Genomic DNA, 18,178 nt, shown 5'->3' on the forward strand with positions numbered 1-18,178 from the left:
GAGCTTAAAATTTCATTTCTGATGAGCTCACACGTACTACTAAAGCACCTTATCTGAAGCTCTCACTTTGAAGCTGGTAATTGATCCCCGGAAGAGCACCAGCTGTGTATTTTCCTGGAGTGGGGCGTCCATTGGGCACAGGATGACATTGCAAGAAGCAAGCCTGGGCGGTCAGCGTTCATTAATGGTAGCTTTGCGATTCACCACGGAAGAGCAGGGTTCCCGGGCACCTTGGCTTGTGGATGGCGCCCTGCCTTGGAGCCGGCTGTCTCCCTTTTTCTGCAAGGCGAGGCTGCACAGGTGTCCGGCATGGGCCAGGTGGTTTTTCCATTACGTGTTGTACTGAAATTACCAATCTCTGCAAAACAGCTCCTATCCTTGCTGCCCCACTTTCTGGAAGTAGAATTTTTGGGGCGAAAGGCGCCAAAAGCCCTGTGGGTTCAAGCACAATTTGGATTGGTTTGACTCATGGAATTTATTCACTCCTTGGCAATAAAGTATTCTAGCCTTTTGTAAGCGTTTTAAACTCACAAGTCTCTTTAATTGTGCTTTTTTGATTAGAGGTGATGTTGAATATTTTCTTTGTTTCAGTTTTACATTTTTCTTCATTCCTTTCTTCTTTCAACTGGTGAAGATAAGGATTTTTATTTATCTCTATAAGCTTTTGTAACAATGGTCTGTTATTACCAGTATTTTCCACCCTCTTAAATTTTTTTTTGCATGTGAAAGACTTATTTTATGTAGTTAATTACTGTTTCCTATGTGTTCTCCCATGTCCCCACCCTTTTAAGTTTAGGAGCTCCTAATTTTCTCCCATAGAAGTTTGATGAATTCTTTCAAGTTTTTCATGGTGAGATTTTTATTGTTTATTTTTATTTATTTTTGAGATGGAGTCTCGCTCTGTTACCCAGGCTGGAGTGCAGTGCTGTGATCTCGGCTCACTACAACCTCCGCCTCCCGTATTCAAGCAATTCTTCTGCCTCAGCCTCCCAAGTAGCTGGGATTACTGGCATGTGCCACCACACCTGGCTAATTTTCATATTTTTAGTAGAGACGGGGTTTCACCATGTTGCAAGGGTGTTCTCAAACTCCTGACCTCAGGTGATTCTCCCGCCTTGGTCTCCCAAAGTGCTGGGATTAGAGGCGTGAGCCACTGCACCTGGCCCTGGTGAGATTTTTATTTTTATTTATTTATTTTATTTTATTTTGTTTTTTTGAGACAGAGTCTCGCTTTGTCACCCAGGCTGGAGTGTGGTGGCACGATCTTGGCTTACTGCAACCTCTGTCTCCCAGGTTCAAACGATTCTCCTGCCTCAGCCTCCTGAGTAGCTGGGATTATGGGTGCGTGCCACCACGCCCAGCTAATTTTTTGTATTTTTAGTAGAGACGGGGTTTCACCATGTTAGCCAGGATGGTCTGGGTCTCCTGACCTCGTTATCCACCTGCCTCAGCCTCCCAAAGTGCTGGTATTACAGGCGTGAGCCACCGTGCCTGACCCCTGGTGGAATTTTTATAAAACCATTGAACATTTTGGGTTTTTATTGAGACAGTCTCGCTCTGTCACCCAGGCTGGAGTGCAATGGTGCAATCTTGGCTCACCGAAACCTCTGCCTCCCGGGTTCAAGCGATTCTCTTGCCTCAGCCTCCCGAGTAGCTGGGATTACAGGCACCTGCCACCATGCCCGGCTAATTTTTGTATTTTTAGTAGAGAATGGCCAGTCTGGTCTTGAACTCGTACCCTCAACTGATCCACCTGCCTTGGCCTTCCAAAGTGCTGGGATTACAGGCATAAGCCACTGCACCTGGCCCATTAAATATTTTGTTATTGGGGAAAAAGGGGTAAGCTTAAAACTTATTCTAATTTTTCCAAAAATACTGTATGATCCTAAACTCCTTCCATCCTTTGTACACATTAACATATATTGAAGTCCTAATCCCCAGTACCTCAGAATGTGACTATATTTGGGCAATATTTGAAATCTTTGACTCTCAAGACTCTTGGCATAGGGCAACCTCTCCTGTTCCTCCATGCTGGGCAGCTGGCTTGGCTTGATGGCGTCTATAATTCCAGCATGATATAGAGTTTCCATTTACTGGGTGTTTAGAGAAAGAAGCAGCCATATGAATAGGTGAAACTTAAAGTGTTAGTTCCGGGAAAGATGTTCATAGATGTTTTGGATATGAGTTGAAAAGGTTGTGAGGGCCGGACATGGTGGCTCAGGCCTGTATTCCCAGCGCTTTGGGAGGCTGAGACAGGTGTTGACCAGCCTGGCCAACATGGTGAAACCCTGTCTCTCCTAAAAATACAAAAATCAGCCAGGCATGGTGGTGGGCGCCTGTAATTCCAGCTGCTCGGGAGGCTGAGGCAGGAGAATTGCCTAAACCCAGGAGGTGGAGGTTGCAGTGGAATGCCATTGCATTCCAGCCTGGGTGACAGAGTGAGACTCCGTCTCAAAAAAAAAAAGAAAAGAAAAAGAGTAGACTTGCCCTCTTAAATATTAAAAGTCTATAAAGCTACTTAATTAAAATAGGGGGTAGATACCAGAAAAAGAAAAGTTACACATGAACATAAACATAAAATAGATTGGTGACACTGAGTTTGGGCAAGGACAGTGAAAACAGCTTGTAAAGGAGAGAATCTGACATTCTAGTAAGGTGGGTATTACACAGAGAAAGACAACATACACATTGAGTTTTAGCTCTGCTCTGATGTGGCCTTATTTGAAACTGATTTTATGTTGATTTTGAATTTAAAATGTTCTAAAGTTCTTCTAAAATTAGTCGACTATTTTAATAAAATGATTAGCGATTAAAAGTTGCTAATAAGTTATTGTAAATTCAGCTTTATGTGGTAATTCCCTTATTGTAAGATACATGATTATTTTAAACTGGAGTGATAATTAGCGGTGACAAAAGAGTCTGTGATAGACATTCCCCTGATATTTAAACTTAGCTTTGAACTTTTAAAAATTACTAGTGATTGGCCGGGCGTGGTGGCTCATGCCTGTAATCCCAGCACTTTGAGAGACCCAGGCGGGTGGATCACCTGAGGTCAGACCAGCCTAGCCAACACGGTGAAGCCCCTTCTCTACTAAAAACACAAAAATTAGCTGGGCGTGGTGGTGCGGGCCTGTAGTCCCAGCTACTCGGGAGGCTGAGGCAGGAGAATCGTTTGAACCCGGGAGGCAGAGGTTGTGTTGAGGCGAGATTGGGCCGTTGCACTCCAGCCTGGGCCACAGAGCGAGACTCTGTCTCTAAAATAAAATGAAAATTACCAGTTATTCTTGGTTGGTAAAAAAAAAAAAAAAAAAAGGAAAAAAACATCCTAATTATAGAATTACTGTGTGCTATTGTTTAATCCTAGCACCCAGCTGTTGGCTTGCATCCTTCTAGATTAATTTGCAGGCTCAGGGACCTGCATCCCAGCGCCCTGACCAGAGCTGTGACCCTAGGGAAGCCAAAGTGTTCTTTGCTGGGGCTCCTCGCTGCCATAGTAACTGAAGAGAGTAGCTGGTGCCTGTATCTTGCCGGTGTCCACGACCTTCGTGGAAGATGGGTGACCCAAGCAAGACCTGAAGACGGCAACTGTGCAGCCCAAGAGTGCAGCTGGGGTCTCTCCCTTTCCTCCTTCCCCGATGTCATTTTCCCCAGCTGGGAAAGTGTTCTGTGACAGCGTAGCAATACACCCAGGGCCTTCCAAATCCAGCTGGCCCCCAAGCGATCCAGTTTTCTCATCCCAAGTCACCTTGAGTAGAACGACAGCGGGTTTGGAGAGGTTTCCTAGTGGGCCAGAGAGGCTTCTCACCTGTTAAAGCCAGATGTGCGCCGTTAAGGAGTACAAGGGGCACACCGGACCACAGCCGGGGAAGATTGCCACCTCAGGCCGCTAGGAACCAGAGGCCCCACCTGCCTCGAGGTAGAGAGCTGCGAAGGGCAGAATTGGGCTGCTGGAGGAATACGCCTTTCCCTCCCCTCTACCTTCCAAAATACAGACGTTAGGGAAATGCAATTATTTATTAGAACTCAAGTTTGTGTTGGCAACCATTCAACAGAAGGTGTAAAACAAAAAACAATCCACATCATCCTTCCTCGCCACCCCAGCTTCCTGGACTTAAGTCGCGGGGGCGGCGGGAGGGTTTGGGGAGGCGGGCTTCCACTTTGCAATTCTTTATTAGAACTCAAGTTTGTGTTTGCAACCATTCAACAGAAGGGGTAAAACAAAAAATCCACAACATCCTCTCCCCAACCCCAGCTTCTGGGCGGAAATACGGGCTTTCACTTTAACCCCTGACTGGCTCTGGCTCCAGGGCCTGAGATGCCTTCATAATCTGGTAACTGGGTCCCGGGCATCCTCGCGAAACCGCTGGGTCACTGCCTTGCTGGCAGCTTCGGGGGATCGCTGGGTCCCCGACTCGTTGGCAGCCTGGAGAGACTGCTGGGTCCCGGCCTCCTGCGCCTCCACCGGAGAACCCTGTGTCCCGACCTCCCGGACCTCCACCGAACGCTGGGGCCCGGCCTCCCGGACTTCTATTGAAGACCGCTGGGTCTCGGCCTTCTGAGTGGCGACATCCTGGGCGAGGGCCTTTCCTGAGCCTGGAAGAAGAGCCGTGTGCAGAGGCCACAGCTGTGTCTCTATATCCTCTCCAAAAAGGGACAGTCACCCAAGCGGCCTGCTGGAGTAGGAGCCAGGAATCCCAGAACGAGGGTTCAATTTGGTCTTCTGGGTCCGTGACAACGAGAACCGCCCCCTCCCCCACCCACCAACCGCGGGCCGACTGGGAGGGCGAGACTGCCGCCCCAGCAGCCAGGAAACCCCAGGATCACTCCTACGGAGCCAGGGTTTGCTGCAGGTAGCCCTATTCCCAGCCCCGTACCTTTCGCCTGGAGCTGGCGGTGATAGTCAGCCAAGTTCATGATCATCTTGATTGTGTCCTCCTGGTAAGAAGGCCTCCCAAATACCAAGATCTCAGCCTCGCCATTAGGATCCAACCGATTCACGTGAATCAAGATTTGGGACATACCCTGGACGTGCGGGATGCGTTCTCCGCCCCGGCCTGCGCGGGTAGCAGAGAGGCTGTGAGGGACGGGTGGCTCCCGGGGGTCTTGGGAGGGGAAGGTGGAAGGAGGAGACAGCCAGAGGGCATTGGCTACTGGGGAGGATTGCCCTGGAACGCAGCCAGAATAGGTGGGGTGTGGGTATGGGTGGCAGAAAGAAGCCGCATGGGGGCTGCCCCTCCTTGGTCCACTCACCGAAGATCTTTTCCACCAGCCAAACCTCAAGGCGAACTACCTTCGGATTCTTCAGGAACTCAGAGTGGAACCAGGAGAACCTCTTAGGGAGGTGACCGAGCACCTCGACTGGCACTGCTTTTGGCTGCATCAGTTGCACGAGCGTCGGAAACCGCCTGGGAGTGTCCATGCTGCGGCCGGTCCTGCAGGAGACAAGAACACCACAGCAAACCTAAAGGCCGAGCTGGAGCTGGGCGACTAGGACCGCGGTTCCTCCTGGGCCGTATTTCAAGGGCTTTTGGCCAGCCCCTCCTCTCCAGCCGCGCCCTTCTCATTGGGTCCCAGGCCTCGCCTCCGCCTCCAGGAGCCCCGGCTTCTTCCGAGGCCGCGCAAGTGCACTGGTTCCTGGGCTGCTCTTACAGTGTCCCATCTGTCAGGAGCAGCCCTTTTCCCAGCGCACTCGGTAGGAGGAACCGGGCTCTGGGCACCAGGAATCCGCTGGTGCCCAGAGGGAGTCTTAACCATGGATTCAGGGAGACGTGGGCAAGCCCAGTATCTCCCCCAGAGGAAAGAACTGATACTTGCAGAATGAATACTTCATAGGTCCCTCACACGCTTCTGATCCCTGGCCACTACGTTTCCTCCCTCTGGACCAGGTTTTCAGATTATTCTGTCACTTGCCTGAGACTGCTGAATACAGGGCAGAATAAGCGCCTGCCTTTTTTCTTTCTTTCTTTCTTTCTTTCTTTCTTTCTTTCTTTCTTTCTTTCTTTCTTTCTTTTTCTTTCTTTCTCTTTCTTTTCTTTTTCTTTTCCTTTTTTTTTTGTTATAGGGTCTGTGTAGTGAGATTCGTACAGTAAAAAAAAAAAAAAAATGGATAGAAAAAAGTTATGGGGCCTGGCTATGTTGCCCAGGTTGACTTCGAACTCCAGGCCTCAAAAAAATCCTCCCTCTTTAGCCTCCCCAGTAGTGGGACTATAGCATGCTTTTAATTAATGTAGCCATGAACACACCTAACCACAGATAGTTCTCGTGGTTTGGACACAAGATGAGATTCCTTGAAAATCTTTGACATCTATTCTCTTTTTTATTTTTAATTTTTAAAACTTGCGACAGGGTCTCTCTGTGTCATCCAGGCTAGGGGGCAGTGGTGTGATTATAGCTCACTGCAGCCTCCATCTCCTGGGCTCAAGAGATCCTCCCTCCTCAGCTGCCCCAGTAGCTGGGACTACAAGCCCCCGCCACCATGCCCAGTGATGCCTCTGTTCTCTAAATAACACAATTATATTTGTCTCTTTCTTCCTTCCTTTCCTTTTTCCTTTCCCTTTTCCTTTCCTTTCTTTTCCCCTTCCCTTTCTGACAAGGGTTCGTTATGTTGCCCAATCTGGTCTTAAGCAATCCTTCTGGCCTGGGCAAAATGATAAAACCCTATCCCTACAAAAAATACAAAAATTAGCTGGACTAGGTGGCACGCACCTGTAGTCCCAGCTACTCGGAAGGCTGAGGTGGGACAATCACCTGATCCCAGAGAGGCTGAGGCCACTGTAAGCAGTGATGGTGCCTCTGAACTCCCCCCGGGTGACAGAGTGAGACCCTTTCTCAAACATAATAATAATAATAACTGTTTGCAGGGCGCGGTGGCTCAAGCCTGTAATCCCAGCCCTTTGGGAGGCCGAGGCGGGTGGATCACGAGGTCAGGAGATCGAGACCATCCTGGCTAACACGGTGAAATCCCGTCTCTACTAAAAATACCAAAAATTAGCCTGACGTGTTGGCGGGCGCCTGTAGTCCCAGCTACTCGGGAGGCTGAGGCAGGAGAATGGCGTGAACCTGGGAGGCGGAGCTTGCAATGAGCCGAGATCGCGCCACTGCACTCCAGCCTGGGGGACAGAGCAAGACTCCGTCTCAAAAAAAATAAATAATAATAATAATAATAATAATAATAATAATAATAATAATAACTGTTTTAGATGTGTTGCTATAAGATAAATTATAATTTATAATTTATTTTTATTCAGTATTGAAACACTAAAGAGAACTTCAGGTTTGCCACATTAATAGGCTGAATGTATATATTCAGACCACGCCCAGCCGGCTGAATGTATTTGATTTATAGGAATGATTTAGTAGTTGGGAAATTCTTACTTGCTAATTGAGACGATTAAAGTACTTTGCAAAACAACAAGAAAAAAACCCCATTAAAAATGGGGCAAAGTCGGGCGCAGTGGCTCACGGTAGGAGTTCTAGACCAGCCTGGCCAACATGGCGAAATCTTGTCCCTACTAAAAATACAAAAATTAGCCGGGCATGGTGACGGGCACCTGTAATCCCAGCTACTCAGGAAGCTGAGGCGTGAGAATCGCTTGAACCCGTGAGGCGGAGGTTGCAATGAGCCGATATCAGACTACTGCACTGGCAGCCTGCTGGATAGAGCGAGACTCTGTCTCCACAAAACAAACAAACAAACAAAACTGGGCAAGGAACATGAAGAGATATTTCTCAAAAGAAGAAATACAGGCAGCCTACAAACACATGAAAAAATGCTCAGCATCACTAATCAGAAGAGGAATGCAAATTAAAATCACACGGATATACCATCATACACCAGTCACAATGGCTTTTATTAAAAACTCAAAAAACAGGGCCAGGCGTGGTGACTCATGCCTGTAATCCCAGCACTTTCAGAGACCCAGGCGGGTGGATCACAAGGTCAGGAGTTCAAGACCAGCCTGGCCAACATGGTGAAGCCCTATCTCTATTAAAAATAACAAAAATTAGCCGGGCACAGTGGCAGGTGCCTGTAATCCCAGCTACTCAGTAGACTGAGGCAGGAGAATTGCTTGAACTCAGAGGGTGGAGGTTGCAGTGAGCTGAGATTGAGCCACTGTACTCCAGCCTGGGTGACAGAGTGAGATTCCGTCTCAAAAAAAAAAAAAAAAAAGTAAAAAAACAGGCCGAGCGTGGTGGCTTACGCATGTAATCCCAGCAATTTGGGAGGCCAAGGCAGGCGCATCACCTGACATCAGGAGTTCAAGACCAGCCTGGCCAACATGGTGAAACTCTATCTCTACTAAAAATACAAAAATTAGCCAGATATGGTGGCGGGGGGCCTGTAATCCCAGCTACTCGGGAGACTGAGGCAGGAGAATCGCTTGAACCCGGGAGGCAGAGGTTGCAGTGAGCCAAGATCATGTCATTGCACTCCAGCCTGGAGGAGATAGCAAGACTCTGTCTCGGAAAAAAAAAAAAAAAAGAAATAAAAAATGTCAAAAAACGACAGGGAGCCGGGCGCGGTGGCTCACGCTTGTAATCCCAGCACTTTGGGAGGCCGAGGCGGGCGGATCACGAGGTCAGGAGATCGAGACCACGGTGAAATCCCGTCTCTACTAAAAATACAAAAAATTAGCCAGGCGTGGTGGCGGGCGCCTGTAGTCCCAGCTACTCGGAGAGGCTGAGGCAGGAGAATGGCGTGAACCCGGGAGGCGGAGATTGCAATGAGCCGAGATTGCGCCACTGCACTCTATCCTGGGCGACAGAGCGAGACTCCCTCTCAAAAAAAAAAAAAAAAAAAAAGAGAAAAGAACACACACACACACACGCAAACAAACAAAAAAACAACAAACGACGGGGCACGATGGCTCACGCGTGTAATCCTAGTACTTTGAGAGGCTAGGATTTTTATATCTACCACTATCTTTCACCCTCTTCCAACCCAGGTAAGCTGGGACTTAACTACATGCATCAGACCTAGATCGTCTTAAAACAGAGATATGATTTTGTTAGATCAATATTCAATGTTTGCACTATTACGACTTTGTAAACTGTTCATAACTGTATATACTATGACTTCTTTTGTTGACAAAGTTACGTTTTTCTAGATATTAATAATGGATTTATTTATTTATTTATTATTATTATTATTTTTTTTTTTTTTTTTTTGAGACGGAGTCTCGCTCTGTCACCCAGGCTGGAGTGCAGTGGTGCGACCTCAGCTCACTGCAAGCTCCGCCTCCCGGGTTCACGTCATTCTCCTGCCTCAGCCTCCCGAGTAGCTCGGACTACAGGAGCCTGCCACCATGCCCGGTTCATTTTTTGTATTTTTAGTAGAGACGAGGTTTCACCGTGTTAGCCAGGATGGTCTCGATCTCCTGACCTCGTGATCCGCCCATCTCGGCCTCCCAAAGTGCTGGGATTACAGGCATGAGCCACCGCACCCGGCCAATAATGGATTTATTTATTTATTTTTGATGAGACAGCGTCTCACTCCGTCACCCAGGCTAGAGTGCAGTGACCCATCAGAGTTCACGGCAGCCTCCAACTTCTGGGCTCAAGTGATCCTCCCACCTCAGCTTCCTAAGTAGCTAAGATCATGGGCATGTGCCATCACAACTAATTTGTTTTAGTTTTTTTTTAGGACAGGCTGGTCTTTTTTGTTTTTGTTTTTGTTTTGTTTTGTTTTTTGAGATGGAGTCTCGCTCTGTCAACAGGCTGGAATGCAGTGGTGCGATATCGGCTCACTGCAACCTCCACCTCCTGGGTTCAAGCGATTCTCGTGCCTCAGCCTCCCAAGTAGCTGGGATTACAGGCATCCGCCACCATGTCCAGCTAGTTTTTGTATTTTTAATAGAGATAGGGTTTCATCATGTCTCAGTGCCTGCAACATGGCCACTATATGCCCAGGCTGGTCTCGAACTCCTGGGCTCAAGCGATTCTCCCACCTTAGCCTCCCAAAGTGTTGGGATTACAGGCATCAGCCACGGAACTCAGACTTATTTCTTTAATATGTATTTTTCCCCAATCTTCATGAATATTACCTTGTATGCTATCTTTTACTTGTGCTAGTAATGCTATTGAAATCAGTATCCTTCTGCATGTCATTTCTTACAAGGGGGAGTATAACTATAGGATGAAATTTCAAATGTAGAATTGCTGAGTCAAAGGATCTGTAAATTTCCAATTGATAAGGTATTGCCAAATGGCGTCCCACTGAGGTCGAACCAACCTATATACTCACCAGCCTTTTTGCTAACATTATAATATGATAAACATTGACATTAATTTTGGATAAAACCAATGCATATGCTTTTAAGTGTTCCTCTTTTCTAAAAAATCATTATTTGGAAATGCAAGTACGGATGGGTGGCAAGCAGAGCCCATGCAATGGCCAGATGTCCTCTAAGACACTTGCTGCAACCCAGACCTACAGCAGAAGTGATCTTTAACATTTAGTTATAAAAATTTTCTCTAGGGCCAGGTGTGGTGGCTCACACCTGTAATCCCAGCACTTTGGGAGGCCTAGGCTGGGGGATTGCTTGAGGCTAGGAGTTCTAGACCAGCCTGGGCAACATAGGGATAGCCCCATCTCTATAAAAACTAAAAAATTAGTCATGCATGGTGCTGCATGCCTGTGGTCTCAGCTACTTGGAAGACTGAGGTGGGAGGATCGCTTGAACCAGGGAGGCCAAAGCTGCAGTGAGCCGAGATCACCACTCTGTACTCAACCTGGGCAACAGAGTGAGACATTGTCTCAAAAATAAATTAATTAATTAATAAAACTTTTTCTCCAAATAATTTGTTGAAATAACTCAAGTCTTCAAGGTTTAACTTTCCAACTGTCGGCTCAAACATGCACTGAAATTCCGGCCTTCAGTATCCTAGCAAAAATCCCCCTTTCCAAGATGTTGAGGTGTATTGGAGAAACCACCATTTTAAACAACAGAAACTGAGCTCAGATCGAAGTAGACAGAGGGCAAGGCAGGCATTCCTAGGGACCAGGTAGAACCCAACTGGAGAGGAAGATTCAACATGCTGTGGAGGAGGGAGAGTGGGTTTTATCCAGGATCACATGGGATAAATGCAAGGACAGGCTCAAGTTTCCTACATGCAGCATTTCTCAATCGCATTTTCCTTGGCAAGAGTTCTTTCCTTGGCAAGGTCGGGAGTTCGAGACCAGCCTGATCAACATGGAGAAACCCCATCTCTATTAAAAATACAAAATTAGCCGGGCATGGTGGTGCATGCCTGTAATCCCAGGTACTCAGGCAGGAGAATCGCTTGAACCTGGGAGGCAGAGGTTGCAGTGGGCTGAGATCGCGCCATTGCACTCCAGCCTGGGCAACGAGAGCGAAACTCCGTTTCAAAAATGTAATAAAATAAAATAAAAATAGCTAGGCACAGGCCGGGCGCCGTGGCTCACGCTTGTAATCCCAGCACTTTGGGAGGCCGAGGCGGGCGGATCACGAGGTCAGGAGATCGAGACCACGGTGAAACTCCGTCTCTACTAAAAATACAAAAAAAAATTAGCCGGGCGTAGTGGCGGGCGCCTGTAGTCCCAGCTACTCGGAGAGGCTGAGGCAGGAGAATGGCGTGAACCCGGGAGGCGGAGCTTGCAGTGAGCCGAGATTGCGCCACTGCACTCCAGCCTGGGTGACAGAGTGAGACTCCGTCTCCCAAAAAAAAAAAAAAAAAAAGCTAGGCATGATGAATTATGTACATATAAAAGAGTTTTAGATTAGATACTTAGGAAGTTGTAGGAAAGCGCCGGGCGCGGTGGCTCACGCTTGTAATCCCAGCACTTTGGGAGGCCGAGGAGGGCAGATCACGAGGTCAGGAGATCGAGACCACGGTGAAACCCCATCTCTACTAAAAATACAAAAAATTAGCCGGGCGTGGTGGCGGGCGCCTGTAGTCCCAGCTACTCAGAGAGGCTGAGGCAGGAGAATGGCGTGAACCTGGGAGGCGGAGCTTGCAACGCCACCCCACCCTGGGGAGAAAGAGAGAGACACAATCAAAAAAAAAAAAAAAAAAAAAAAAAAAAGAAAGTTGTAGGAAAGCATCTAGAGCAACACTGTCCAACTGAAATAGAATGAAAGACAAATAATACTAACTTTCTCATAGCCTCAGTAGAAAAAAACATGTGAAATGAATTTGAATATTATATCTTATTTACTTTAATATATCCAAAATATTATCATTTTGGCTGGGCACAGTGGCTTGCGCCTGTAATCCCAGCACTTTGGGAAGCTGAGGTGGGTGGGTCCCTTGAGTGCAGGAGTTTGAGCAGGAGTTTGAGACCAGCCTGGGCAACATAGCAAGACCCTGTTTTTTTGTTTTTGTTTTTTTTTTGAGACAGGATCTCACTCTGTCACCCAGGCTAGAGTGCAATAGCGCAATCTTGTCTCACTGCAACCTCCATCTCCTGGGCTCAAGCAATTCCTTTTGTCTCAGTCTCCCCATTAGTTAGGACTACAAGCATGCACCCCCACACCTGGCTAATTTTTCTCTTTTTTGTAGATACGGGGTTTCGTCATGTTGCCCAGGCTAGTCTTGAACCCCTGAGGTCAGATGATCCGCCAGCCTTGGCCTCCCAAAGTGCTGGGATTACAGGCATGAGCCACCCTGTCCAGCCACCAAGACCCTGTCTTGACTGAAAAAAAATTAAAAAAAGGAAAAACCAAAATATTATAATTTTAACATATAATCAGTCTAAAATTGTTAATGAGAATATTGAAATTTTTGGTATTAATGTCATCAAAATTTTACATGTAGCTTACACTTACAGCATATCTCAAATCAGACTAGACACATTTCCAGTCCTCATGTGACTAGTGACTTTTGTATTGGACAGTGCAGATCCAGAGTGACTTTTCTTGAAATGCCAAGGAAGGTACCATGGAATAACATGTTTAGGAATAAGTAAGGTATACAGAAGTAGAAGTGAGGGTTGCTTTTCATAAGAGTCTGGGTGACAGGAAAAATGGAGCTTGGGCTGCAGGTGGAATGGGAGATGGGAAATTGAAAGTTTAGTATGGCTGGGCCCGGTGACTCATGCCTGTAATCCCAGCACTTTGGGAGGCTGAGGCAGGCAGATCAGGAGGTCAGGAGTTCCAGACCAGCCTGGCCAACATGGTGCAACTCCATCTCTACTAAAAATACAAAAATTAGCCAATGTGGTGGTGGGTGTCTGTAATTCCAGCTACTCAGGAAGCTGAGGCAGGAGAATTGTTTGAACCCAGGAGGTGAAGGTTGCAGTGAGCTAAGATTGTGGCCTGCACTCCAGCCTGGGTGACAGAGCAAGACTCCATATATATAATTTGATTATTTGGCCAGGTGCTGTGGCTCATGCCTGTAATCCCAGCAGTTTGGGGGGCCGAGGTGGGCAGATCGCTTGAGGTCAGGAGTTCGAGTTCGAGACCAGCCTGGTCAACAGGATGAAACCCTGTCTCTACTAAAAATACAAAAATTAGCCAGGCATGGTAGCTGGCACCTGTAATCCCAGCTACTGGGGAGGCTGAAGCAGAACTGCTTGAACCCAGGAGGTGGAGGTTGCAGTGAGCAGAGATCATGCCACTGCACTCCAGCCTGAGCAACAGAGTGAGACTCTGTCTCAAAAAATTTAAATTTAATTTAAAAAATAATAAAAATAAAAACAAAGAAACCCAATTCACTTTACATACTTTAGCATGTTTCTCCTGAGAATAATGACCTTATCTTACATAACTGTAGTACACATATCCCACTCTAGAAGTTTCTAAACTTTAGAAGTTTCTAATACTACTTTGAAATATAGGGCATATTAAAATTTCCTTCATTGTCCTGAAATGCACCCCCCATTTTTGATTCAGAATTACTTGAACTATGCACACAGCATTTAGTGTCTCTTTAGTCAATTAATAAAACGGTCCTCTTTTTGTTTTTCAGATATTGAACCAGAAGTCCATTTGTCCCATTATTGGTGATGTTAACTTGGGTTAAGGTGGCTTCTTCCAAGTCTCTATTGTAAAGGAACTTTTTTTCTTATTATGTAATTCATAATCTGTGCCTAGGGCTTCCAAACTTGTGACTACCTAGTTCCTCAACAGTCTTCATCTGATAGTTTTAGCTATTGATGATCATTTTCTAAATTAACTACACTGGTGGTTGCAAAAGAACCCACTGTGTGTGTGTGTGTGTGTGTGTGAAGAGGTCTGCCTTAAGAAACCCTCAATAATGGACAGCTGAGGGGATATTAGATGTTACCACGACTGGAAATGCCAGCTTAATCGCCACCTGTAAAGCCATAAAACAGTGAAATCACACTCTCATCGTGTGAATCCAGTGCATCGCTCCAAACACTATGTTTAAAAAACGAATAAACCAAATTTATTTACAGAGGAGCCAGAAGCCTGGACCGGTTTTGGCTGGAGTGCGCAGGCGGGGCACAGATGAGGTTTAAAATCCGCGTAGGGCCGGGCGCGGTGGCTCACGCCTGTAATCCCAGCACTTTGGGAGGCCGAGGCGGGCAGATCACGAGGTCAGGAGATCGAGACCATCCTGGCTAACACAGTGAAACCCCGTCTCTACTAAAAATACAAAAAATTAGCCGGGCGAGATGGCGGGCGCCTGTAGTCCCAGCTACTCGGGAGGCTGAGGCAGGAGAATGGCGTGAACCCGGGGGGCGGAGCCTGCAGTGAGCCGAGATTGCGCCACTGCACTCCAGCCTGGGCGACAGCGAGACTCTGCCTCAAAAAAAAAAAAAAAAAAAAAAAAAAAAAAAAAAAAAATCCGCGTAGGTTCAAAGGCTCTAGAGCCAGGGGCTTCGAAGAACGCTAATCCTTTCAGGTAAGATAATCAGTTTCCGAATTTCGGTTTTCTCTTTTGTTCAATGGCAAGAGTTCCTCCAGAGTTCCGAGGACGTTGTCCGGGTCGCCAGCAAAGTGGAGCCGCGGGTCCTGCTCCTTAGGGCCAAGGGGATACGGACCCTTCTTTGGAACGTGTGAGGCAGGAACTCGATTCGGCAGCTACTGGGTGGTCCTCGCACCCTCAATCCTGGACGCCCGCTTTCCGAGGTTCAGGTACCACCAGTTGTTCCCTAGGGGAAGAGTCAAGAGCGCCCTGCCCCCAGCCATTCCCAAGCCCATGGGATTCTGATGCGAAAGACACAGGTCAGTGCAGGTGGAAACCCTAGTTAACTTGGAGACAGCTGGGCCCGGGTGAGGCTCTCCCGAAGTCACGGGAAGCGGAAGAGGTGGCAACCTGCTGGACTGCAGCCAGGGCGGCGGGGCACGGACCGAGGGTCCTGGACCGGGCCGGGGGCGGGGCCTGGCCGGGGGCGGGGCCACCAGGTGCGAGGCTTTACCACCCCTGAGCCTCGGCCGGCGTGATTAGGCCTGGCTTGCGCTGGAGCGTGGTTTTGGTTGTGAGGGTCATAAGATGGGAACTCTCCCGGCACGTAGACATATCCCGCCGTGGGTGAAAGTTCCCGAAGACCTGAAAGATCCAGAGGTGTTCCAGGTCCAGACGCGGCTGCTGAAAGCCATGTTCGGTGAGTATGCCTAGTACTGGCGGGCTGCCCCGGCTCGGGAGTCTCAGCCGGCGCAGGGCTCTCATCCCTTTTCCCAACAGGCCCGGACGGATCTCGAATCCCTTACATCGAGGAGGTGAGCAAGGCCATGCTCGAGCTGAAGGCTCTGGAGTCTTCAGACCTCACCGAGGTCGTGGTTTACGGCTCCTATTTGTACAAGCTCCGGACCAAGTGGATGCTCCAGTCCATGGCTGAGTGGCACCGCCAGCGCCAGGAGCGAGGTGAGAGGCCCAGGGACTGGGTACGCGGAACACAGGCTCGCGGGGGCCGCTTCGCGCCTCTCCTCCAGCCCTCTTCTCTTTCTCCTCTCTTGCTCGCTGCCAGCACCTTGGGAGTCACCAGGGGTGCCCTTGGCATTTGGATCTTCCCAAGACCCCTTTGGGAGTGGGGACCCCAGAGTGCCGGCCGTCGGTCTTGGAGACCCAAGGGTGAGACTATGGTGAGAGGCGGCCGGTGCTGGATCCACTGGGCAGGGTTATCTGAGCTATCTCAACCGTCTCCCCGCCCCCTTCAGTTTCTTGGAGAATGTTCTAATGGGCCGAGTAGTCTCCGGTTCCGAGGTTCTGGGCCTGAGAGTCAGGCCCAGAACGCCTGGATCAGAAGTCCCAGAAACGAACCCTGAAAGAGGCGGAGAACAGTCCGGGCGCTTACTATCTTCCCCCAAACTCACGCTGCTGTTGCTATTTCTGGTGCAGGGATGCTCAAACTTGCCGAAGCCATGAATGCCCTCGAACTAGGCCCTTGGATGAAGTGAACCAGCTTCCAGCCAATGCAAGGAAGGCCAGGATGCAGAGATTAGGTTGTGGCCAGAGGTAGAGTGATGCCTTCAGCTTGTTTTAAAACCTGCTCCAGCCTAAAGAGTTAAGGGAAAACCATCTGTTCCCTTAAAGAGTTAAGGGAAAACCCTTGGCTCTGAGTCTTGTTGTGAATATCTCTTTGATGGTTGTCAATAAAAAGTGGTTTTCTTTTTCCATTTTTTCCCATTTTTAAAAATAAGAATAAAGTTTTAAGTAAGTTGATAGTTCAGTGTGGTTGATAGATTGTAGGTACTACCTTAAATATCTCTGAAGCACCGCTGAGGTGTGGCCCTGAGCTTAACCCTTAATTGAAACCCTCCAAAGACAAAACGAGGGTCCAAAGGCACACTTGGCTAGCGTCAAAAAGGGTGGAGGAGCCAGGGTTCTGAGATGCAGCACTGAACTAAAAACCTGTTGGGAGATGTGATGATTGTCTCAAGTGACCTGGACTCACTTGAAAACCCTATAATAAGTTGATATTTTGTATATAAGCTGAAAAGCAAATGTCTCCAACAAAAATACGGGAAGTCAGAGCCATTGTTAGTGTAGCATGTTTTGTGTGTGTTTTTTCGTTTTCTTTCTTTCTTTTTTTTTCTTGGAGAAAAGTTTTGCTCTTGTTGCCCCAGCTGGAGTGCAGTGGAGTGATCTCGGCTCACTGCAACCTCCGCGAAGCCTCCCGCCCCCGCCCCCGCCCCCGCCCCTTTCAAGCAATTCTCCTGCCTCAGCCTCCCGAGTAGCTGGGATTACAAGTGAGTAGCTGGGATTACAGGTGTGAGCCACTGTGCCTGGCCAAAAGCTTAGATTTTCAAAGGGTTTTGTTCTCCTCTCCCAGGTGGTCCACACTCGGGAGATCCTCTCCTCTACAGTCTGCTTAACCTGCTTTATTTTTTCTTTATGGCATTTATAAACTCGACCGATAGTGTTAGCTGCTCATTTTCCTCCTCTCTACTCCTAAGATTTAAACTCCAACAAGGCAGGGATATTGATTTTTTTGTTGTTCTTAAGAGGGGCAATATGGTGTAGTACATAGTGGTTAAGGATAGTGTTGTAAGAAACGGACAGCAGCTAGACTACCTGGGTTTGAATCTTAGCTACTTAGTAGCTGGGGAACCAGGCATATGTTAGCCTTTGTGCTTCAGTTCTCCACCTGTAATATGGGGATAATTATATCTACCTCATTGGGTTGCAGTGAGGATTAACTGAGATAAGACTATGTCCTAAGTCTGTGAAGTATTAAAACACGTCTGACATAATGGGCATTATTTCTTGAATGTATGAAAAACAGGCTATTCTTGCTCTACTGCAGGACTGGAGTAGACTTCTCTATTCCAGGTTCTGAGGGAGGAGGGACTCCAGCTTCCAGTCCTATCCTCTAAGGTTCTCATCATTGAAGACTCAAAGAGGGAAGGCCATGAAAGTCTTGTAAATGCATTGTTTTTCTACCCCCCTGGAAGTCCTGGGTGCAGTTTCTGGGACCATTAGATGCCATACCCCTTGTGGGTCCCTGAGAAGACAAAGGCACATTTGGCATGCTATTGAGGTTTATTTGGAGTGGAGACCAAGGGATCAGTCACGTACCCTATTGGCATTTTGACCCTCCCCCATCCCAGCCCTGAGAACTGTGGCTGGAAGGTCCTAGACCACTCAGCCTGGCTCCTGCTCAAGATTTTGAAGGAAGGCCAGGCGTGGTGGCTCACGCCTATGTTCCCAGCACTTTGGGAGGCCGAGGTGGGTGGATCATGAGGTGAGGAGTTCGAGACAACCTGGCCAACATGATGAAACCCCCATCTCTACTAAAAATACAAAAATT

The 18,178-nt window shown here is 48.0% G+C and overlaps 2 protein-coding genes across 2 annotated transcripts; one reads left to right on the plus strand and one right to left on the minus strand.

The window, feature by feature from the left end:
• Positions 1-4,152: 4,152 nt before the first annotated feature.
• On the minus strand, positions 4,153-5,467 carry KHDC3L (KH domain containing 3 like, subcortical maternal complex member). The gene is made up of 3 exons (XM_032164748.2): positions 5,251-5,467; positions 4,875-5,054; positions 4,153-4,593 (listed from the first exon to the last, which is right to left on the minus strand). Exons 1-3 carry the CDS (start codon positions 5,417-5,419, stop codon positions 4,322-4,324), a joined length of 621 nt encoding a protein of 206 aa, XP_032020639.1. The 5' UTR covers positions 5,420-5,467; the 3' UTR covers positions 4,153-4,321.
• A 9,902-nt stretch (positions 5,468-15,369) lies between these two features.
• Positions 15,370-16,590, plus strand: DPPA5 (developmental pluripotency associated 5). The gene is made up of 3 exons (XM_032164750.2): positions 15,370-15,532; positions 15,613-15,792; positions 16,267-16,590. Exons 1-3 carry the CDS (start codon positions 15,421-15,423, stop codon positions 16,323-16,325), a joined length of 351 nt encoding a protein of 116 aa, XP_032020641.1. The 5' UTR covers positions 15,370-15,420; the 3' UTR covers positions 16,326-16,590.
• Positions 16,591-18,178: the final 1,588 nt, after the last annotated feature.

This window comes from Hylobates moloch, unplaced genomic scaffold (assembly GCF_009828535.3).
Source record: "Hylobates moloch isolate HMO894 unplaced genomic scaffold, HMol_V3 SCAFFOLD_2, whole genome shotgun sequence".
Classification (NCBI taxonomy): Eukaryota; Metazoa; Chordata; class Mammalia; order Primates; family Hylobatidae; genus Hylobates; species Hylobates moloch.

What these genes read in the sequence shown, in the direction of transcription:
- KHDC3L (XM_032164748.2), bottom strand. Translation starts at nt 5,419, where the DNA reads ATGGACACTCCCAGGCGGTTTCCGACGCTCGTGCAACTGATGCAGCCA. An exon ending in GCTGGTGGAAAAGATCTTCG is followed by an intron (nt 5,055 to 5,250) that starts GTGAGTGGACCA and finishes CTACCCGCGCAG; the next exon opens with GCCGGGGCGGAGAACGCATC. An exon ending in CCGCCAGCTCCAGGCGAAAG is followed by an intron (nt 4,594 to 4,874) that starts GTACGGGGCTGG and finishes CTCTTCTTCCAG; the next exon opens with GCTCAGGAAAGGCCCTCGCC.
- DPPA5 (XM_032164750.2), top strand. Translation starts at nt 15,421, where the DNA reads ATGGGAACTCTCCCGGCACGTAGACATATCCCGCCGTGGGTGAAAGTT. An exon ending in GCTGCTGAAAGCCATGTTCG is followed by an intron (nt 15,533 to 15,612) that starts GTGAGTATGCCT and finishes TTTTCCCAACAG; the next exon opens with GCCCGGACGGATCTCGAATC. An exon ending in CCGCCAGCGCCAGGAGCGAG is followed by an intron (nt 15,793 to 16,266) that starts GTGAGAGGCCCA and finishes TTTCTGGTGCAG; the next exon opens with GGATGCTCAAACTTGCCGAA.